This window comes from Microcaecilia unicolor, chromosome 3 (genome assembly GCF_901765095.1).
Source record: "Microcaecilia unicolor chromosome 3, aMicUni1.1, whole genome shotgun sequence".
NCBI lineage: Eukaryota > Metazoa > Chordata > Amphibia > Gymnophiona > Siphonopidae > Microcaecilia > Microcaecilia unicolor.
Genome location: NC_044033.1, coordinates 156,840,879 through 156,865,487, shown reverse-complemented (window position 1 = coordinate 156,865,487; position 24,609 = coordinate 156,840,879). Strand labels below are relative to the sequence as shown.

Sequence of the window (24,609 nt, the reverse complement as noted above, 5' to 3'; positions counted from 1 at the left end):
CCGGGTTCGAGACAGTCAGTAAGATATCGTCTGCGAAGAGCATTATCTTATGCTCACGGGAGCCCCGAACCACCCCTCTAATATCAGCATGTTCTCTAATTTTCCTGGCCAGTGGCTCTATCGACAATGCAAACAGCAAGGGAGACAGAGCACACCCCTGTCTCGTGCCTCTATGCAATTGGACCGGCTTGGTTAGCCCCCCATTGATCTTTAGTAGGGCTAGGGGTTTATCATATATAAGATTTATCCACTTATCAAATCTCTCACCCATGCCCAGCCTCCCCATCAAAGACCGCAGGAAGGTCCAGTCCACACGGTCAAAGGCCTTCTCCGCATCTATCGACAGCAGCAGGGCTGGGCTCCCTTCTTCCTCAATCTGTTGGATCACATGTAGCAGGGTTCTTATATTGTCACTGCCTTGACGTCCCTCAATAAACCCCGCTTGATCCTGATGGACCACGCGCGGCATTATCCCCCTCAATCGATTGGCCAGAATTTTAGTGAAGATTTTATAGTCATTGTTTAGCAGGGATATGGGTCGGTATGACGCGCACTTCTGCGGGTCCTTCCCTGGCTTCAAGATCAGTACTACCTCTGCCATCCTCCAAGAGTATGGCAGTGAGTGTTCCTCATCGAAGGACCTAATCGCCCGCAGTAGCAGGGGGGCAAGCCATTTCTTAAACATCTTATAAAATCTGATTGGGAAGCCGTCTGGGCCTGGAGCCTTATGTGTAGGCATCCCTGCTATCGCCTCCTCCACTTCTTCTATTGTTATTAGCGCTGAGATGTCCTCCCGGTCCTTCTCTGAGACCCCCTGTAAGCCCAGGTCCTTTATATATTCTTCCTGCTCTTCCCTATTTACTGTTTGCTCCCTCTCATAGAGTTGGCCATAGTATTCCCAAAAAGCATGTTGTATAGCCCCTGTGGAGGTACACATCTCTCCCCTCTCAGACTTTATAGCCGCTATAGAGTTACGTTGTGCTCGCTTTTGTAGTTTACGGGCCAATAACCTGCTAGCTTTGTTCCCGAACTCAAAGTGCTCTTGCTGCACTGCTTGTAACTGAATTGCTATTTCAGCTAGTTGGGTCTCATTAAGTTGTCTACGTATTTGTTGTATCTGCCCCTCTCGCGCCCTATCCGTGGGGTCTGCCTTATGTGCCTTTACCAGATTGTCTAATTGCTGTCGCATTGTGGCCTCACCCTGTTTCCTTTCCTTGTCTATATGAGACTGCAGCGCAATAATATGACCTCGCACAACCGCTTTCATACCTTCCCATACACTCACCGGACGTGCTTCCCCATTGTCATTCAACCTGATGTATTCCTCAATGCATTTCTCCACTGTACTTGCATGCTGAGGGTCCAACAAAAGTGCTTCATTCATACGCCAATTCCTTTGACCCCTCTTCTCTCTTATAAGGCTTAGCTCTAAACTGACCGAGCAGTGATCTGACCAGGAACAAGGCTCGATCCTGGTCTTACAAATTTTGCCTCGAAAGGCTTCCTCCCCCAACCAGTAATCTATGCGTGAGTACGTTTTATGCTTAGGGGAGAAATATGTGTAGTCCCTTTCAGTCCCATGGATTTCCCTCCACATGTCCACAAGGCCCTCGCGGGCCATCCATTCATTCATTGCATCTCTATCCCTTTGGGCGTATCCTGCTGCCCCCCCCGAGTTATCTACGCTCGGATTTAAGGTGACATTAAAGTCGCCTCCAATCAAAAGAAGGCCCTTGGCTCTCTTCCGAATCACTCCCTCTAGTTCTTTTATGAACCCCCCTTGGGCTTCATTGGGAGCGTAAACATTCATCAAAGTGTACTGCACATTTAGCACTGAGGCCACCAGAATCAAATATCTCCCCCCGGGGTCCCGTACCACTTCGTTCACACTCCATGGGCACGCACTGGAAAGCGCTATTAAGACCCCTTTACTTTTGGTCCCTGCAATATTAGATGCATAGTATATTGAGGGATATCGTTTATGTTTGACCAATTTTTCATGCCCGCGCTTCAAGTGCGTCTCCTGGAGGAACACAACATCTGCCTTCAAACGTAACATTTCTCTAAACATCTGGTTGCGTTTCTGCGGGGAGTTAAGCCCTCTCACATTCAACGTTACACAGTTAAGAGCCATGGCATTTGCTTTCATATTGTTCGTACATCCTGGTTCCCTCTTGCCTTCCCCACGAGATCTCCCCTCGTTTGGTTATATCATATCTGTCTGCTCCTCCCTCCCTCCCCCTTCCCCCTCTTCCCTCCCCCTCCCCCACCCCCTCCTCTTCATACATTTTAAGCACCCTTCTTCTCCTAGTTTGCTAGGTGCTACCCGTGAAGGAAGTGGCTCCCCCACACCCTATTGTCGTTTTTTCCTAGCGTTAATACATAACTTCAACTATATACATGTGAGTTTAATACTTTAAGCATCTCAATCCCTCCCCCACGCATTTCTATATACCCCTCTTTTTATACCACTCAGTCATCTTTTCAGTCCTCTCAGCACGCCACGGGGGCTGTATTCTCCAACCGCCGAGTTTACTTGCTGCTGCCCCGGGTAACTCAAGTCAAACGATTTGCTGATTGTTGTCTCTGCAGCCTGTTGCGCCCTGCTCGCTGCCATTTTGGCTGGGTAGCCCTCCCTCCCGAGTGTCCTCTTTTTCCTCCTGCACTCGGTGGGATCTCGGCCAGCCCCTCTGGAAAAAATTGTTGCGCCTCTGCTCTCGTTCGAATCTGCTGCATTTTGCCTTCTTTATAAAATACCAGTGCAAAAGGATGTCTCCATTTGTAGCGTATGCCCATCTCTCGAAGCTTCGCTGTGACCGGTTTCAGTTCAGCTCTCCGCTTTAATGTCGCCGCTGCCAGATCTTGGTATACCTCTATGCGGTGGGTGTCCCATTTAAATTCTGTGCTTTTGCGAGCTGCTTGTAACACTTTCTCCTTCATCCCATATTCTCGAAAGCACACGATGATATCTTTGGGCAGATTCTGTCTTGTCGGGCCCAGTGCCCTGTGTGCCCTTTCCAGCTTGATGTCCTCTGGGCTCACCTCAGTTCCATCCATCAATAGTATCGCACTAGCCACTTTTTGTATCACAGTCTCAGCTTCGCGGTAGGCAGGAGTCTCTGGTAGGCCTCGAAAACGGAGGTTGCAGCGCCTGCTCCTGTTTTCTAAGTCCTCAAGCTTGTCATTGATTTGTTGTTGCCCCAAGCTAATATCAGAGACTTGCATTTCAACTGCTGTCAAAGCCTCCGTGTGATCTTCCATTCGCGTTTCTACTTCTTCTACTCTCTGGCCAATCTCCTCGATTTCTCCTCGCAGGCTGGCCCCCAGGTTCGTGAGTTCCTCCCGGACCACCTTCAGATCAGATCTTATTTCCTGCAGCCAGTCCCGTAACTCGGGTAGGATTTCTCCCAACCTGTCTGTTTGTTCTTGGGAAGTGAATAGTTCTGGCGCCGTGTCTTGTGTGCACGAGGTCAGTGCAGGCTGGTCCGCCATCTTTTTTTTCTGCGTCGCACTGCCTTCAAACGCGAATTGCGTGAGATTTACCGCTCCTCCGTTCGCCTGCATCCCAAATTTTTCCTTACCGCCACCTGGGTATCTCTTATATCTCTGTTGGTTATCAATTCGCCACCGTGGGGGAGAGAGAGATTGCTTTCTAGTCGCGGGTGCGCTGGAGCTCAGCGTTTAAGCAGCCATTCGCTTCGCTGACGTCACTTCCTCCCCTTCGGAACCCCTCTTTTCATAATAAGTATCCCTTCCCCAAAATGTTATCTAGTTCCTAATGAGTCTAAAGTCCTCTTCCTTGCACTTTTGTCTCATCTATGCATTGAAACTCCAGCGCTCTGCCTCCCACTGGCATCCTGAATGCAGAACATGGAGGTAGTAAATTAGCTCACAGGAGTCCAGCGGCTCAAAAGGACCTTCCATCATTTGGATAAGTACAGCACTGAGGTCCAAAGGCAGTGGAAGAAACAAGACCTACATAAAACAAACTAAAGACAGTACAGCAATGAGTTTACCTTTTACACTATAGTGGATAAGTACACTTTTACAGCACTATTAGACATGAATAGCACTGTACAGTGGGGATAATATTTTGAGTCAAGGACATATTGTACCTAAGGGCTTACAATCTAAGTTGGCACATGAGGCAATTGGAGATTTTGGACATTCTGGGAAAAATATCCAAAAATCCAGTAGCAGATATGGCCATTTTCAAACTAGAAAACCATCCAGCTTTTTGTTTTGAAAATGGCCATTCGCTAGATGTTTTTGTGCTTTCAAACTTTTATTCCTGTTTTTTTAAGGCTTTTCTTATGGATATTTCACAATATCTTTCTAAAAAATTGGCTCCTCAAGAACGTTTAAGACCTTTACAATTTTCACACAACTTCCGTCTTTAAAGACAGTCAAATTGTCATCAACTAAGGAACTGGGCCATTAGTTATGAGGGTCCATCCGTATGGAATTCTCTGTCTGATGTGGTTAGTAGTTTAAGTGGCTATTTCAGTTTTCGAAAATCTTGAAAACTTGGATGTTTCAAAATACCTTTGCTGATTTTTAATTGCATCCTCTTCTGAGGTTTTATTATGAATATTGATGGGTAGGATTTAATTTCAGTTGTCTTACCTGTTTATTGTATTATACTTTTATTAAATTTGTTATTGTAAACCACTTTAAAATTTGTAAGGTGGTATATCAAATTATTAAATCAAATCAAATCACTGACCAGTAGGCTACTCCAGGGACTAGCTTGTAGCTCTAATAAGACTGGCCATAACATCTGAAGCTGTCAGAGAGGCTGGTATGTAACTCTCCAGTGGTTATATCATTTAGAGTACTATTTTGCAACTTAGGCATGACTGAAACAGATCTAGACCAAAATGTCTTAACTTTTAGCCCAGGACGTTTTTGCTTTGTTCCATTATGGCAGGATAATGTCCATGTTTTGGAAACACCCAAATTCCGCCTCCAACACAGCCCCCTTGTGATATGCAAATCTGAGTTCGAAAATCGTGATTTGGACTTTTTTTTGGAGAAAAATGTCCAAATACTAATTTATGCCATTTTTTAAAGATTTTATTTTTCTTTTGAAAATGAGCCCCAAAGTAACTTGTCTAAGGTCAGAAGGAGTTTCAGTGGCAGAAGCAGCATTCAAACAATGGCTTTCTGGTTCTCAAGCCAATGGGCTAACCAGTAGGCCACTTCCTCTCTATTATTATAGATCTGTCTCAGCCAATAAGGAGCTATGAGTATCATAGTTCTCCAGTCTTGCCTGAGTTTTAGGCTGTACCTTTTTTGTGAAATATCTTGTTTGTAACCTCTCTGCCCAGAAACAACTTGTGTGGTTGTAGGATGACTCATCTCAATCTGACTGCTAGGATGCTGTCCTTCTCAGCAAGGTAGGTGTCTCTAAGATTCATCCCATGTAAGATGATCCAGTTCCACACTGGAACTGATATAATCTGTTCTTCCTTGAATGCCCAGATAGTACAAAGCTACTTGACTGTCCATGTGGACCAGATTAATTTTGCTGGCTGTTTGATATCTGAAAGTCCTTAAAAACATTCCTATCACATTAGATCTAGGAAAGTTTATCTGATGAATTTCTCCTCAGTGAACCACAGATCTTTGGATGTAGTCATAATTGAGAATTTGAAAGCCCTTGGCCAGATTCAAATAGATCAGTTTATTGACTTTGGATGACATATCACAAGCTCTTTATGGCCTACTTCCACAGAGCATCAGCATAAATCAAGATCTTCATTGGTCCGATTTTTTAATGCAAAAAAGTCTTCATCACTATTTTTTAAAATGATTCCATTTAAAAAAAAAAAGATTATACTAGTTTCACTTATCTTTTTCAATTTTTCAGTAAGAATTCAAAAGGGGAACAATGCCGACACATGCTTTTTCAAGACATTCTCCTGCAATTCAAAGATATTACATTAAGATCTTCATTTACAAAGCTTCTTACAATATTCAAAGCAAAATATATCAAAGTCCATACCATTAGCAGCATCTAAACAGATGTCGCAATTCTTCTCATTAGTTCAACATGGCCACAGCGTCTTTCTTAGCTCTGACTGCCGCAGTCATGTGAGAATGACAAACCAATCAAATGAGAACCTGGCTAGTTCAAAGACATCCATTCAAATTCTTTAACCCAGCAGGCTCAGCAGTTTTTAATTTAAAGATCCACTGGTAATGGTATGGACTTTGATATATTTTGCTTTGAATATAGTAAGAAGATTTATAAATGAAGATCTTAATGTGATGTCTTTGAACTGCAGGGGAATGCCTTGAAAAAGCCTTTTGGCGAACACATGTCGGCACTGCTCCCCTTTTGAACTCTTACTGAAAAAAGGAAAACGATAAGTGAAACTAGTATAATCTTTAAAAAAAAAAAAAAAAAAAATGGAATAATTTTAAAAAATAGTGAAGAAGACTTTTTTGCATAAAAAATTGGACTGATGAAGATCTTGATGTATGCATCTTCCCTTAAGTATATATGGGATACGCATCATAATGCTGATGGGCAATATCTAATGAACATATTGAATTTTGCATATTTTGTCAGTTGATGGGATTTTTTTTCCTGAGTATTGTTTGGATTGTTTCCCAGCAACTACGGGTTTATGTTTATAAATTTGTGCCTGTTATATATGCTACTTCCACAGAGAGCATAAGGTCCATTGGGTTTGCCTCATACTGAGACATGGGACGGGGATAACATGTACCACTGAAGCCATAGAGCCCAACAATCTCAGCAAGCCCCAAATCAAAGTCTGATGTCTCTTATTTTCTCCTTGAAAGCCACTACAGTTGTGAATCCTTCCTTGTGGAAGAAAAGGCTTTTGCATAAATTCTGTTTAGCAGAGGTCCTATAAATTCCAACTGAGGAAATGGGTTTAAATAGGATTTGGGGTAATTGATGATTATCCCGAGTGACTAACTCCCAGACAGTCATGTTTACTGATTCTGTGGCACCTCCCCAAGATGTGTTCTTTAACTGTCGTATTTATAGGAACACATACAATCCTAGTTTGCATAGTTTCCCACTACCAAGGCTAGAGATTTTGTCAATATTAGTGGAGCAGATGCTAAGCCTAAAGGGTGATACATGGTACTGGTGATATTTCCTTATTACAAATCTGAAATATATACAAGTTACAGATGTATCTTTAAATGGTTGTAAGGTTTCTTTAGATCCAGGGAGCATGGCCAGTCCCTCTTTCAGAGAAAAGGAATACTGAACTTTTCCTTCACATGAATTTGCTCAAGTTCCTTAGGTCTAGGATGTGATGAAATTCCCTTATTTTGTTTAGAATTAGGAACTACTTAAGATACTTTCCCCTTGTGGAATGTGTTTGATTGCACTGACTGCTAAGAGGCAGGACAGCTACATTGCAGGTACAGCTGGATTTTGAAAGTTTGACCATTTCATCCATAGTGGAAAATCTGGTGGGGATTCCAATAGGGGTAGCTTGTAGTGGTTCGGTATGATGTTGAGAACCAAAGTATCTAAGGTTCTATTGGGCCAGTGCTTCATGTAAAACCGCAACCTTTCCTCAACAGGAAGGTTCTCTTGAATGATTATGGGGATACTGGCTATAACTATTTGAATGGAACCAGAGCTTTTTCTATACAGATGTAGTTGGCTGAATTCTTTTATTTTTGATATTGGACCTCATTTTTCTTTTAAAACACATGTATTGCCGTACACGTTTTGAATCTGTGAATGTTATTATGGAAACCTTAAGTGACCCCTGATGAAGGTTTTTTGAAAATTGGCCAGGTTGGGTCCTATTTCCATTAAAGGTGGCATTTGGATAAACTCTTGCAGTGTTTGTCCTTCCTTGGATCGCTACTGCTGTTTGATTACTTGGGCACCACTATCAGCTGAATGCCTCCAAGATGAGATGAATCAATATAGTCGGTGGTGGTACCAGAAACTGAGACAAACTATGTTTCAGTGTGTCCTGAATCGTCCTGTCCAACTCATACTCAAAGACCATCAACGTCAAGACTGCATGACCTGCAGGAGGAATGGCATCACTGCCATGGGTCAACTGAAATGTATCAGAAGCTGGATACTGAGAGGATGTTGCAATCCATTTAATGTTGATGAGGATGAGTGATCCTCTCTGCAGAGGTTCTAGGAAGGTGGAATGGTCACTGCGAATATCACATGCTGCTCCTAGCATCATGCACTGGACAGGGACTGATGTCAATGCTTTTCTGCTCAACATCAGTATCTCTCGATGCCAATATCAAACAAAGGCCAACCAAAATCAGTGGTTATGGTTCCAGCCAAAACCGAATCCGTGGCTCGGCTTCACCTGGAACCAAATCCAAAACTGACAGACCCTAATAGGATATAAAAAGGAATAAAAACAAACTCTTTTGAACAATTTTTTACCAGAAGTCAAAGTCCTTAAAAGGAAAATTTAATGACATAAATTTTCCCATCAGAAAGCAATTGTGCTGCACTGGCCAAAGTATTAACCAGTAAGTGATGTGAACTGGAAAGCCATGTGCAAGCTCTCCACTATTGATTCTCCTCCATGTGACCCTGAGCAAATCACCATCTTCTTCTGTCTCATTTTAACCAAATGTAACTGGGGAATGTTAACACTGATCCCATCAGAAATACAGTTAGGCTGTGCAACCTCTGAGGTGGCTGAGATCTTGTTTGACTGCAAATTGTTAAATAGTCCATGTGCAGATAAACAGAATGCTGCAATTTTCATCCTGTTTGGCTGAATGGACGTAATCTCACTGACTGTAAACAAACCTCTACCACCACCTCCTCCTCTCCTTCTGTGTGGCCAACTCACCCAGTGTGAGATCACCAACTGCTGGTAACACTTTGAGATGGTTGGCAGGACAACTCTGGAAGGTATCCTAGTGGCCAGTGTGCTCTTCAGAGACATTATCCGCAGATTAAGCTGGGATTTAGGACCCATTTCAAGCCCAACCTTTTCCAGACGAGCAATCTAGGGGGAAAAATGGAAATCTGCAGGGTGAATGGCTAGTAGCACAGTGTCAAATATTTCAGGCTGTCTTGACATAAAAGACTAAACTATACTAGCAAAACATCATGCTGACCAACTGCAGATAAAAAGTCAATAATACTGTAACCACATTGTAGACTTATCCAATGACCAAAAACGGGTTCTGATACCACAGTCATGCATTGCATGAGGAAATTTCCAACTGGATGAGTTTCACGGGGACAGAAGCATTTCTAGTCAAGCTGCAGGAAAATGTACCATACATAGAGGAAAGGGCACAACTTAAGACATCACACATGGCCGATAACCAAATCTAGATGCAGATATGAAGTATGTAGTCAAGGTCATTCTTTCTGTCCAAGGTTATCAATAGAAATCAAACAAAATAAAACATGGAAAAGAAAATAAGACGATACCTTTTTTATTGGACATAACTTAATACATTTCTTGATTAGCTTTCAAAGGTTGCCCTTCTTCGTCAGATCGGAAATAAGCAAATGTGGTAGCAGATACTATATATAAGTGAAACATCCAAGCATTACATTGACAGTCTGACAAGGTGGGGGTGGGTAGGAGGTATGCATGGGGACATCAAAGCATTTCATTGATACTCTAACAGGATGGGTGTGGGTAGGTGAGAGGAGGATGATAAACAGAGAAATACAATTTTATGGTTTATAATGGGCTAGAAAACCCAGATCTTTGTTAAGTCCTGTCTGTTGGGTGTCAAAATATTCAATCATTCTGACTTCAAAGGTCTTATGTTCCTGTATTGTTTTAAAGTTACCTTTCAGGATTCTAACTATGAAATCACTGGTGCAGTGTCCTGGTCTTGTAAAATGCTGGCCCACTGGGGTGGGAACCTGACTGGCACCGGTTATCTTCATGTGATGTCTGTGCAGATTGAATCTTGTCTTAAGCATCTGGCCTGTTTCTCCAATATAGCATCCTTCGTTACATTTTTTTACACTGTTTCATGATTATGGAAAAATGGAGAGTTGGACGATGAAACATTTTTGGAAAGTGTGGGGACCCTGTTTGATGGCAATACCGCATAAAGTAAGAAGCTGGATCTTTAATTACTGAGTTTTATTTTGTAGTGTATTTGTTATGCTTGTCTCTGTATGAGGGTATTTCTGGAACAGATTATTGCTATTATTATTATAGGCTTGGTTGGGGAGGGGTGGAGTTAGTAGTGATGCCGTCTATTTTATGATTGGCTTTTTATTTTTACCATTGTTGATTTTAATAACTTGGTGTTTTTATCATATATTTCCCAGGTAATGTTCTGCTCTCTTAATTTTCATCCACTTAGAACTGAAGAGGTAGAAGTAGAATACAAATTCTGATGTTATGTTATATTGTTTTTCATTTGTTTAAAAATAAATACATTTAAAAAAATTTAAAGCAAACCATGTAAATACAAGCCATTGTGTGTATGCATACACACGTGGGGGGGTTGGCAGTGATGTTAGCTTTGGTAAGGGCTAATATTATTTTCTGTTTTCACCTTAACTGGAAGGAAGATGCTGACTCACCTGTACCAGAATGTCCAGCAGATAAGGGCTGAGGAAGTGTGGTAGAGTCTCAATCACCTTCTGCAGGGCTGTCACAGCACTTAGAAGGTAGATCTCACTAGAAATCAGCTCCTTCCTAACTTTCAGAGCCTGAAGGATGGCTGGCATTAATCTGCACAAGAGAAACACAGACATGCAGAAAGATAAAGGGAAAAATACCTGGGGTTACTAGCCACATTTCAGAAATAGTGAAGAAATCGCTCTTTATTCTTTGTCAGTTAAGGGAAATCTGTTCATTAATTAATAGATCCCACTTAGTCACCTCTCCCCTCTCCAGTCGGTTCAAAACTCTGCTGCCCGTCTCGTCTTCCGCCAGGGTCGCTTTACTCATACTACCCCTCTCCTCAAGACCCTTCACTGGCTCCCTATCCGTTTTCCGCATCCTGTTCAAACTTCTTCTACTAACCTATAAATGTACTCACTCTGCTGCTCCCCAGTATCTCTCCACACTCGTCCTTCCCTACACCCCTTCCCATGCACTCCGCTCCATGGATAAATCCTTCTTATCTGTTCCCTTCTCCACTACTGCCAACTCCAGACTTCGCGCCTTCTGTCTCGCTGCACCCTACGCCGGGAATAAACTTCCTGAGCCCCTACGTCTTGCCCCATCCTTGGCCACCTTTAAATCTAGACTGAAAGCCCACCTCTTTAACATTGCTTTTGACTCGTAACCACTTGTAACCACTCGCCTCCACCTACCCTCCTCTCTTCCTTCCCGTTCACATTAATTGATTTGATTTGCTTACTTTATTTATTTTTTGTCTATTAGATTGTAAGCTCTTTGAGCAGGGACTGTCTTTCTTCTATGTTTGTGCAGCGCACGCCTTGTAGCGCTATAGAAATGCTAAATAGTAGTAGTAGTAATTGATAATAAAGCATTATGTCACCTACTGCATTCCCTAGTTATTTCACATTTGCACTACTGCAACTTGTTGTTCCAGAGCTTGCTTCACAGTCTACTAGTTCAAAATACTGCTATCAGGCTTCTTTTTGGTGATATAAGTTTGACAGTGTATCACTAGCTCCCAATTACAAACCATGCATTATTTAAAATAATTATTTTGGCACACTGGGTCTAAAACTCGGGACTACCTCCTTTCCTCTATAACTCTCTCAATTCCTTATATTCCATCTCACACAGAGACATCAATAAATAAAACATTCTACTGAACTCAGGCCTCTCCCCAGGAATAACTCTTTGACTATATGCCTTGCCGCAGACTGTGATAGGCCCCACCTTTATGTTTCCCTCTTTGTATGTTTAAATTAAATAGTTTACAGTTAATTGTCAATTTGATATATGCTATTAGGCATCACCGATATAGTGGATTACATAAAATCCATAAATAGGTAACTATACGAGAGAGAGAGAGAGTAAAATCACGAGTGTAAAGAGGACAGAAGAAAATCACAATAATTTATAGCAAAGATTAAGAGTAGAGTTGATTTATTTGGTCCCAGCTGGAACCAAGTTGCCTCTTATCATTCCAATTCATGCTTCACAGAGTCTAAAGTAAAAGCCAGCCAAAACAAACAGGTCTTCAATTCGGTTTTGAACATTGAATAACCATTGGGTAAATGGTTCCAAAGTGTAGGGCCTATTACATTGAAGATAGAATCCCCAAAAGACTGTAGGTATAGTGAGAGTAGATTCTAATTTGATAAACATAAGCTTCTAGAGGGGGTGTATGGTATAAGATATCTAAAAAGAGAATCTGGAATCCCATGTTTATGAATTTTATGTTTAAATCATTTTTATTGGCTAGGAAAAAGAAAAAGAAAACAGTACACAGCAATGAAAAGACATTTTTTTTGTTACATTTGTACCCCGCGCTTTCCCACTCATGGCAGGCTCAATGCGGCTTACATGGGGCAATGGAGGGTTAAGTGACTTGCCCAGAGTCACAAGGAGCTGCCTGTGCCTGAAGTGGGAATCGAACTCAGTTCCTCAGGACCAAAGTCCACCAACCCTAACCACTAGGCACTCCTCCTGCTGCCTTAAATTACAATGTGATAAACTGTAAACCGCCCCCTTTCCTGATAGCCTGAATGGATAGAACACTAGTACAGAACTATAATTCAAAAGAAAACTGCGAGCTTTCGGTGTGAAAACTGACCCTAAACAGTTTGTAAGTGGTGTCCTGTAGAATGAGAAAAAATCCTTAACTCAAACACGGTCCAGGTGCATTTTGAGTAACTATCATTGCCCTCCACTGCTGCAATGAGGGCCCCACTGCTTCCATCCAAATAGAAAGGATAGACTTCAGGGCAAAGATACTGGTCAGGACCAAAGGAGGGAAAGATTTATTCAAGTCATCTTGGATGTTTAGTTTCATTACCAGCGCAAAGGCTGAGAAACCCTGGTTAGTTGTTTATGTTTACGCCTGACGCAGCCTCTTTGGCGAAACGTGGCCATGTCGAGATTTGCTTAAATAAAGACTTATTTTGGACTTTACAGTGTCTGCTTTGGCATTTGTCTGTTTTGTTGCTGCAGTTATTCCCCGGTGATTTCTAGGAGACAGAGGCCAAACTCCCAGAGGTCCCACAGTTCCTAGAAAGTACTCATAGACCCAAAACACAAACCACCAGGATTCAGTCCAAGATATCAGAGCTAGTAAATTAATGGATTTATTATCACAGTGACTGATATAAAACAGATGGAAAAACAACAAGCAATAACAAGTAACTGAATAAGGATCAATATTAAAACTATCTGAATACTTTTGTCACTACTTGGGTAGCACCTGGGGAGTTTCAGGAAAATAACTGCTCACAGTTCTTGAACAGGGCCTCAGGGCAGGGATGTTGACCCTCTGCACTCCTTATCTGAGACTGGGAAAATCCAGTACCTCTTGGCTGGATTTTGAACTCCAGGGCCAAGGAGTGGAGTAGCCGCCTAGTGGTTAGTGCAGCGGACTTTGATCCCGGGGAACTGGGTTCAATTCCCACTGCAGTTTCTTGTGACTCTGGGCAAGTCACTTAACCCTCCATTGTGCCAGGTACAAATAAGTACCTGTATATAATATGTAAACCGCTTTGAATGTAGTTGGAAAAACCACAGAAATTCCCATTCCCATCAGAGCCCAGGGCATCAATGCCACAACTGAAGAGTTAAAAAAAAACAGTCTAAAGACATGATGTGTCGGTTTATGCAAAGAGGCTATCCAATAAGGATTTTAAAGAAGGCATACAAAAGGGTGTTACATGTGAATAGATCATGGTTGTTCTCATCTAAACAAAAGACCTCCAGGACAGCAATGGCGTGTGTGCTTCCATTTTTGTACTGTGCACCTAGGATAGGGCATTGGAGAAGAGACGGCTGAGGGGAGATATGATAGAAAGTGTATAAAATAATGAGTGGAATGGATCGGGTGGATGTGAAGCGACTGTTCACGCTATCCAAAAATACTAGGACTAGAGGGCATGAGTTGAAGCTACAGTGTGGTAAATTTAAAACGAATCGGAGAAAATTTTTCTTCACCCAACGTGTAATTAGACTCTGGAATTCGTTGCCGGAGAACGTGGTACGGGCGGTTAGCTTGACGGAGTTTAAAAAGGGGTTAGATAGATTCCTAAAGGACAAGTCCATAGACCGCTATTAAATGGACTTGGAAAAATTCCGCATTTTTAGGTATAACTTGTCTGGAATGTTTTTACGTTTGGGGAGCGTGCCAGGTGCCCTTGACCTGGATTGGCCACTGTCGGTGACAGGATGCTGGGCTAGATGGACCTTTGGTCTTTCCCAGTATGGCACTACTTATGTACTTAAATACTGGCATGTGCTGTCTGTGCACTCTGTATTCAATGAGCACCCGAAAATTGCATATCGCCGTAAGGCAAATTTGGGCGAGTTACTCAAACAACAAGCTCTGAAGGATTCGATGGGTGCCACTCTCCGTGTGGGAATTGTACTTACTGTAAATATTCAGTTACCACTAAGTGGAATCATCATTCCAGGATCCACACACAAATTTTATTTGAGAGCTAATACCTCCTGCAAAAGTGAACGTGTAGTTTACTGCATATTTTGTCTGTCAGTTATATTATATTGGACATACTAAGACACAACCTCAAACATAGGCTTGAGAACACACTACTAACCTTAGAACTCAGAAAAGAGAGGCATCGTGGTATCCCACTGGATCAGTCAGGGGCATACATTGGAGAATTTAAAATGCTTAGTGTTAGTACAAGTTGCTCCCCCCCCTCCCCCGAAAGAGGCGGTGATGTCAGTGCCCAATTATTTACTATTGAACAACGCTTTATTTTTACATGGGTACAGTAGCCCCAAGGGGATTTAACCTTGAAGAAGAATGGATATAGTGGTTGGAAATGACCCGGGAGGGGGGTGTCCGTTCAGGTATTTAAATTCCGTAAGAGCACAAGACATCAGCAACGTTCAGGGGCGGTGCCTGGGACACCCCGCTTAGACAGAAGTCTTGAAGGTAAGCAGTCATAAAATATAGCACTAATAGAATTAAACATGATATGTTTATGGTTTTTTTGTAACTGTGATATTTGAGGGTTTAGATATTTATTTATTTGAGGGTTTAGATATGGTTTGATCAATGTTGTAGGTTTTGAGAAAAAATTCCTCCTGATGAAGAATCATCGAAATGCAGTCTCGCATTGAGGAACGGGAATAATTAAACTCATACTGAATAGCTGAGTTTTGGTGGGTCTCACAGAGCCTCTCCTCCAGTCAAGCTGAACTGCCAAGCACGGATATAAGCTGGAGTTACATCCGTTCAAGCTGACCTGGTTTTGAACAACAGTCATCTAAAGGTTTTTGGAACTTGAATAACCGTGAAGGCTTGAAATTTTACGTATTCATCTTCTCCTCACCACTAGTGAAGAAACTTAGCGGGAGTAAGTTCCCTTTATGATTTTGGACTTTGAACTGTTATGATCTCTGAATCTGATCACTGTTTAGTGAAGCAGATTGATTCTTTACAAGTTCTAGTCAATGTGTACTTAGTAACTAATGGTGTTTGGGGTTGATTGATTAATTAGGCAGTATGGGGTTGTTTGTTTGAGTGGAAGCTAGACAGAAGAAAGGGAGCTCTGGAAACCTAATGTGGGTTTGTTGTTCTTATATGTGCATGTATTAGTAAATTAAAAAATCCGGTTTAGGAAAATATTAGCGTACAGTTGTAATGCTTAATTTAAGGTTTCGTACTCTGATTTGAAGCATTATTCCCCTGTGTTAATAGGTTGTTATTAAATTTTAACTGCCAGACCCTCGACCATTCTTGTAACGTTTGGAGATTCCTTCTCATTGTTTCTACTTCCTCCATGGTATCTACTCTATTGGCTATTTTGTGTCATCCGCAAAAAGGCAAACCTTTCCTTCCAACCCTCCAGCAATATCTCCCACAAATATAACAAACAGAATACGATCCAGCACCAACCCCTGAGGAACTCCACTGCTCACCTTCCTTTCCTCCGAGCGGATTCCATTTACCACCATCCTCTGTCACCTGTCCTTTCAGCTTATGGATCCTCTACTTGCGTTCTTCTGTATTTCTTGAACAAAGCTTCTTTTGCTCTTATTTTTTTCAGCTACTTGTTTGGAGAACCATACAGACTTCCTGCTTCTCTTGCTTTTGTTTACTTTCCTTGCATAATGATCAGTTGCCATATTTATAGTAGCCTTTAGCTTTGACCACCGATTTTCCACACCTCCTATGCCTTGCCAAGCTAATAGCTACTTCTTCAGGTATTCCCCCATTTTATCAAAATCAGTACGTTTGAAATCCAGTACTTTGAATTTTGTGCACCCGCACTCCGCCTTTGCCCTTATATCAAACCATGTGGTGTGATGATAACTATTACATAGGTGGGCACCCACCTGTATATTGGAAACACTTCCTCCATTCATGAGCACTAGATCCAGCATCGACCCTTTCCCTTGTGGGTTCAGTCACCATTTGTCTGAGCAACGCACTTTGACAGGTGTCCACAATCTCCCTACTTCTTTTCCGATTCTGCAGATGGGACATTCCAATCCATGTGAGACAAATTGAAATCTTCCAACAGTAGCACTTCCCCTTTCATACCATTTTTTGAATATCTTCTATCAGATCCTTGTCTAACTTTTCCGTTTGTGCCAGAGGTCTGTAGATAATCCCCGTGTGGATACAGTTTTCCGTCTTCTCTTTCCAGGATGATCCATAAAGCTTCTTCCTTTCCCCAGGTTCCCCACATTTCAGCTGCTCTGATATCGTCTCTCACATACAGCACCACTCCTCCACCTCTTCGGCCCTCTCTATCCTTCTTAAATAGGTTATAGCCCGGTATGGTCACATCCCACTCATGGGAATTGTGAACACGTCTCTGTAACAGCAACAATATCCAAGTTTTCTTCAAAACATCAGGGCCTGCAAGTCTTGAAACCTTTTTACTTAGACTACGAGCATTTGTGCTCATTGCTTTCCCACATGCTTAGTGAGTTTAGGTGGTTTTCTATATTTACATGACCTTTCCCCTCTGCCATCATGTTTATTCTGGGGGTGATGTTCCGAATTCTCTTTTTTCTTTTGTCACCCCTACCCTCTAGTTTATATTCAGATCATGAAATCCGTCCTGAAGGAGGATAAAGAGTGGATGCAGAGACAACACAGTCTGAAATTATGACTCTGATGAGGAAGACGACGGAAAACAACTTGTGACTGCAGAAGATCTGGAGGAGATATGGGAAGCAAAAATTCAAGAGTTCAAACTTGGGTCCTCGTATTACAGAAGCAGATAAAAAGAATGACCGGAAGTCTTTGAACAGGAAACTAGATGATAACTTAGTGCTGTTGGTCAAGGAGAGATCAGTAATGAAGAAGTTTGGCTCCTACCACAAGTGGATGTGGCAGTGCGGGGAGACCATGAGGCAGACTGCAGAGAGAGCTTTGGCTGCTGTCTTGGGGAATCGCCCAATTTTTGGGAATGCCCCAGTGGATTTTACAAATACAAATTCCCAAAGGCTGTAGGACAGAGGAAAGCGTTGGGAGCTAAAGAATTTTTCTTCAAGCTTTCTACAGAGTGGAGATCTGTCTGACATCAAGAATAAAGAATATGTCTGGGGTCAGCAAGGGTGAACTTGAGGACTACGTAAAATCTTCTTATTTAACTCAAGTCAATCGATTTCTGCTGGGCCTATAAAGACTTGAGCTCCACCCGGAGCAGATGCCTGAGCTGTTCGTTGAGATGAAAAATGACTGATTTGGAAAAACATTGTGCATAGAGAAATTATACGAAGGAGACATAAAAAAATATCCAGTAGCAGCAGCATTCATTGCTTAACTTGTCATGCTTTGGGGAACACGAAATATATTTTGTACAATGCTGAGAAATGAAACCTTTTGTCCAATTTAATGGCGGATTTTTAAACGTACTTTCTGTCAAGGGATAGATAAATAACCTTTAAGTTTCAAATTAAAATGTGGAATCCATCTAATTCAATCTAACTGTGGCTAGCTTTCAAGAACAGGTTGTGGGTTTAGCTTTCGTTTCTCTCCACTGACTATTGAAGGGAGCTTAGCTCTTGGAAGCTTATCACAGACCTTTTCATTGAACTGAGGATATAATCTATAGTATATGTGACTGTTTCTAGACTACCCCAACTTGACATTTCGTTCTTTAGATTGTAAGCTCCTTGAGCAGGGACCGTCCTTTTTGTCTATTTTGTACAGCGCTGCGTAACCCTAGTAGCGCTCCTAGAAATGTTAAGTAGTAGTAGTAGTAGTAAATGTCTAGAAACATACTGTCTGAATTTTTCCCCAGGATCCCTTTTCCCATCACAGAAAGATGTAGCCCATCATTTACAGTACGCCTGTTATTTTTCCACGTATTACCCCATGCTCCTATGTACCTAAAACCTCCTTCTTTACACCAGACTCAAGCCACTTATTGCAATCTACTGTTTTGTGTAGTCTTTCCTCTCCCTTCCCCCATGTGGGAATTAGTTCAGAAAAAGCCACAGTCTGAAACAAAGATTTCTGTCCCTGCCCAAGCTTCTGGAACGCTCTCTGTGTTGTAAACTTGATATTGTTGGCCAGGTCATTTGTCCCCAGGTGAATTACAACATCAGTGTTAGAAGCCTTGCTCTTTTCTCGGATCACTTTCAATATTTGGTCTGTACATCTTGTAGCTGAAGATCCTGGAAGACACTTCACTAGGTTGAAGCCCTTGAACAGTGTTCTTAAGTTAATGCCTCTGATAATGGAGTCTCCGAGCAGTAAGAATTTTCTGCTTTTCACCAATCTGTCATTATTTGGGGGATGTTTCTTGGGTTGTGTTACCTTCATTGGTTCCACACAGTACTTCTTTTTTCAGCATCATAATGATGCAACGCAGCAAAATAATTTGACAGGGGCAAAGTTTGGGAGCGTGTTTCTGTGTCACAAATCTTAGTCAACCAGAGCCTACTGTGACCCATCTATTCCTCTGTTGTTTCATTCTCCATGGAAGTGGTGGTGGTAAATTGGCTGGGAAAATGAGTAATCCTGGAGGCTTCTTTAGTTGTAGCTAATTCCTTCTTGAGTTTGTTGATCTCATCTTTCAAAGCTGATATTTGGAGTCAGATAGGACAAGCTCTAAGGTTCCAGATAGTTTGCCTCAGGATTAAAGCAGAACATGTATTGCACTGAATGAAGGTCATATTGATGTGATTCATAAGTACATAAGTAATGCCACACTGGGAAAAGACCAAGGGTCCATCGAGCCCAGCATCCTGTCCACGACAGCGGCCAATCCAGGCCGAAGGCACCTGGCAAGTTTCCCAAATGTACAAACATTCTATACATGTTATTCCTGGAATTGTGGATTTTTCCCAAGTCCATTTAGTAGTGGTTTATGGACTTGTCTAACCCCTTTTTAAACTCTGCGAAGCTAACCGCCTTCACCACATTCTCCGACAACGAATTCCAGAGTTTAATTATGCATTGGGTGAAGAAAAAGTTATTCTGATTTGTTTTAAATTTACTACACTGTAGTTTCATCGCATGCCCCCTAGTCCTAGTATTTTTGGAAAGCGTGAACAGATGCTTCACATCCACCTGTTCCACTCCACTCATTATTTTATATACCTCTATCATGTCTCCCCTCAGCCGTCTCTTCTCCAAGTTGAAAAGCCCTAGCCTCCTTAGTCTTTCTTCATAGGGAAGTCGTCCCATCCCCACTATCATTTCAGTCGCCCTTCGCTGCACCTTTTCCAATTCTACTATATCTTTCTTGAGATGCGGCAACCAAAATTGAACACAATACTCAAGTTGCGGAAAAGGTGAACTATGATAGCGAATAACAAGAAGTAGGATTCACCAATTAAGGGTAATGAAGATACTTGTCCCTTGATTGCCCTATATAAAGGGAGTTCACCTAGGGGTGGGTGGGACTAGGGCACAGGTAACCTCAGTTTACAATCAAACCAAGTCTGAAAATGCCCAACTTAACTCAGACAAGTCTCAAGGTAAAACCAAGTTCTGTTTTTCTTTTATCACACAGCTGTACACAATTGCCCTTCCTCCAGAGGGATACAGTCTATGAGTCACCAGATGCTATGTAACCAAATTGACTGAATTAAGTCTCCGGAAGTGAAGATTCAAAACACAATTCTAATGAACGCACCTTTAAGACAGACACCAGAGTCACCAGATTCTATGTAACCAGATTGACTGGATTAAGTCACAGGTTTAGAACACTAGGCACAGGTTCAAAACACTTGACACAGGTTAAAACAAGGACATCTATGCTCCTTTCATAACTGATAAGAATTACTTATTGATGAAATGGCTGAGTGTTAAATCCTGGGACAGAATGAACTCTACAATTTATGTCTAACTTTTTGGTTACCAGTTGGATTGACACTGGGGTCTGCTCAGCTCATCTGTAAATACTGTAGGTAGCTTGTGGATGGTTATGACAACTACTACTTTGGTATCCTGTATTTCAATAGATTGAAGAATCAGATCTTGACACTTCTTTGTTTGAAATTGGGAAAATGAATTTATTTTGCCATCTTTTGAAAGAAGATAGGAGATATCTTTGTATTGTGAAGTACTCCTACGTGGAAGAAGAGAAGGATTTGATGGGAGACCTGTGGATTGTTCCCTTTCTAATCTTGGTGATGCTGGTGAGCTTTCTACATCAGACTCGGAGCAACAGAGGGAGAACAAGGACACCACTGTATCCCTTTGATGATGATGATACATTGTTAAATTTAAGTGACTTGGGGATAACAGGTCCAGTTTGGTGATGGTTTAAAGCGTTTCTTACTAGGAGATCTTATCAAGTAAAGATGCAGGGTGAGTTATCAGAGGAATGGTCCCCTAAGTGTGGAGTACCACAAGGGTCTCCTCTGTCCCCGTCTTATTCAATCTTCTTGTGGCTCCACTGGGTATTTTTTATTGGAGATCCTAGGTCTACACCCATTTATCTATGCAGATGACATCACCATTTATATTCCATTTGAAGGCGATTTTCAGACTACATGTCTCAAGATTAAAGTGTTTGAAGCTATGGGCAACATTATTCAAACAAACGCTGAATATGGAAACGACAACATTTTAAAATTTTTAGTCACTTTAATAGCACAAATTACGGGGACAGCTTTGAGCTAGATGGAGCTACATATCAGTTGGAATTTTATTTGAAGATTTTGGGAGTGACATTGGACAAGTATTTAACTTTTGAACTCCATATGCAATTAAATACATCTAGGATATTTAAACTTTTATGGAAATTGTGATGCATCAGGTCTTGCTTGGAGGTTAACATTTTTTGATTAATAGTTAAAATATTGATGTCACTGACTACTGCAACATCTTTTATGTGGGTTGCAGTATTGCCATTCAGTGTCATTTTCACACATTGCAAAATACAGCTGCATGGCTGATATGTAGAACCTTTAAATATGAGAGCGCCAGACCATTACTCTGCAAACTACACTGGTAGTCAATGGAAGCGCAAGCTGTTTTCAAATCGTGTTATTTTATCTTTTTATTTTATATGGTTGCACTCCATTATATATGCTACCTCTGATTATGCTATTAGAGAGAATTATTTACACACTTCAAGACATTTCCTGTCACTTCAAATTTCCTTCTGTTCTTAGGGTTCATTACAAGACTACGTTTTCGCTAGGGTTTATGTATCAGGCTGCAAAATGGTGGAACTTAGTTCCAGCTTTTGTTTCCTGTGAACTCAATTACAGGACCTTTCACAAACTGCTAAAAACTTGGCTGTTTTTAAAATTTGAAAAACATTGATTGTGTAAGTTTCTGTTATTTTGTATTTTATGTGAGCTTGGGAGTTTGTCCTCCGTTATTTCTTTTGATAGCCGCTTTGAACTATTTTATGGTATGTATGGCCTACAAGCCTTAAATGTAATGTAATGAAACATTGAGGTACCAGTGAAAGGGGTAATAATGAACACGACCACCCACACATGCTCATAAGCTTCAGCCAAATCTGAGAGAGCTTTCTATTCCAGTGTTATTGAATGACATCATCCAGTTTTGTGACTGATTCATTTTATCAATAGCAAAAGCCAATTACAGTACTCTCTACAACCTGCCTCTAATGTCATCAGGTACCATCATTTCCTACTATCCCTGGAAGTATATCTTGCAAAACAAATCACCTTCACAAAACTTATTTGTTAGTTTTTATCACATGTTTGCATACTGTAGAGAAAGGTGGTAGAGGAGATAGCTAACCCCTTGAAAGCAGCAGGGGTGCAGAAAGATACCTTGGAAGTTGTGGTATTGCCAGTGCCTTCAGTGCACTGGTAACCTCTGCTATGCAGAGCAGTGCACTACCCATCACGTTCTTGTTCTCCTGCCCTTCTGCACAGATCAACTCCACAGCTACAGTCAGCACTGGCACAAACACTTCCTGCTCTGATGCACCAAAGCACCGGCACAGCAGTTTCAGGCTGAACAGCGCTGTCTGTCTGTTGATGGCCTGTTCCTCCTCTTCTGTGTCTGCCTTACGGCCCACGATAGACAAGAGATCCCCAGTGAGTCCTAACAGCAGCTGAATCTGAAAAGGAGAGATAGCAGAATGAATAAAGCAAAAATAGGAACTACAAGATGATAAAAACCCATATCCCAGTTTCAGTTCTTATACCAGAATTGCTGGAAGTTGACAATGTACCATCAGTGGTAGTGGTTTTTCAAAGATATACAAACAGCCTAATTAATTATTTGATCTGTATAATTTCTATTTGTATTACAAGTGCTTTTATGGAACCCATCCTGGGCATTTTTAGGAAGATGATGTAAATAATGAAATTAACCAGTGAGGAAGCACATTATAAAATCAAGCTAGCATTTCACAGATGTCTCTCAATATTCTGAACATATTTAAAGATTAGTATGGTGAATATGAGGACTGCAAATATTTTGCACAGTTCAGTGTAGGACTGCATTGTGCACTGAACAAGAGCTTGAGCATGACAGCAAGTTCCAATGACAACTTCCAGGTCCAATGCTGAATGCTAGGGTAAGAGATACCACAATGGCAAAATGAACTAAAATGTAGTAAAAAAAAAAAATATGAAATTAAACTGTGTAAAGATGTCTTTGCATCTGGATACGACAGAGACTAGTCCTAAATACCCAGTTCTTCAAAACTCATTTTAGGAAATCTTTCTTTAGGTGCACTATCCCTCCAACCATCCCTCCAGGTGCAAAAGCTTCATGTAATAGCTCCTTTAGAAATACAAGATGGTAGGACATAGAAAAAGTCAAAATTACATCTTGCTTGATAATTTTCTTGTCTTCATTCCTACCAGCTGATTCCTGAACTAGTGGGATGTGTCTGCCAACCAGCGGATGGCGACACAGAAAGTAGTTCTTTGTGACTCCCCCATAAGGGTATCATGCATAGAATGTTCAGTATTTCAGACAGACAAGCAATGGTGCTCATGAACAAACTTCCAGTCAATATGGAATAGGAAATAAATGTCACATCATGTACTATATACAGTAACAACAGAGGCATATAGTCTACTGACATACAAATATTTCACTTACGTCAGGAGGTATGTAAAACTATGCACATTAAACAATGTTGAAAAAAAGGAGGCATGAAATCTACTAGAAAAAAGATATAGGAAAAGACACTCCATAGGGGAAATAAAATAAATCAGGAAGGGTTTATGGACTGGTCTGGTAGGACTAGAGGGAAGAAAATTATCAGGTAAGACAATTTTTCCTTCCTTTTCATCCATACCAGACCAGTCCAGAATCAATGAGATACAGCAAAGTAGGACCTAAAAAGGGTGGAACCAGAAGATCAAAACAATACGAGAGCATGGAAAGGCTAAAGCTGGAATTCCTTGAAAGTGTCCGCAGTATATTAATCCTATCAAGACAGACATAGGAACCAAAGCTCCATGAAGAAAATGAGCAAAGAAAACCAAAAACCCTAAATTACTGGCATGCACAAGGTGGAATGCCCAAGAATATTATGAATTAGAAAAATGTCAAGGGTCTTAAAGGTTCTGTTGGAGTTCCTCCCAACAGATCTCTATAAGGCACAGCCTAAGGACAATGAAAGCAGAAGTTAAGGATATGGTATCTCTAAATGAAATTCCCAAAGTTCCCTTGTATCAAAGGGTGTCATAATTAGGAAGAAAAATTGACAGTAGTCGGTTATAAACACCATCCTGAAAGCAGGAAAGGAAGGGTAGGTAATGTAAAGAAGGAATTAACCCCTTGGGTGGGTTGAGACAAAGGCTGGTAGCTGACTTAGAGCCAAGACTGCCCTTTTCAGACATAGAAGTCAAAATGTTAGAACTAAAACCATGGATAGGAAAGGAACACCCATAAGCCTGGAAACTGTGCGAACAACAGTAACCAAAGTGCCATCGTAGGAGTACTGCATTCGGGAGATTAACGATCACACTGCATCATACAAGGAACTTAGTAGACACCTAAGGACAAATATAGCCCTTCATTTGACAGCCAGAGAACACTAGATTGAAAAGAAAAGAGAGTGAGTCAATGTTAGAAGAACCCAAGGTA

The 24,609-nt window shown here is 41.4% G+C and overlaps 1 protein-coding gene across 1 annotated transcript in view; it reads right to left on the bottom strand.

The window, feature by feature from the left end:
* Positions 1-24,609, bottom strand: part of HEATR1 (HEAT repeat containing 1) — a 275,600-nt gene that overhangs the window by 40,578 nt on the left and 210,413 nt on the right. Inside the window, 3 exon segments of the mRNA XM_030196518.1 lie at positions 8,838-8,996; positions 10,553-10,703; positions 22,329-22,621. Of these exon segments, the coding sequence (XP_030052378.1) occupies positions 8,838-8,996; positions 10,553-10,703; positions 22,329-22,621 (603 nt within the window).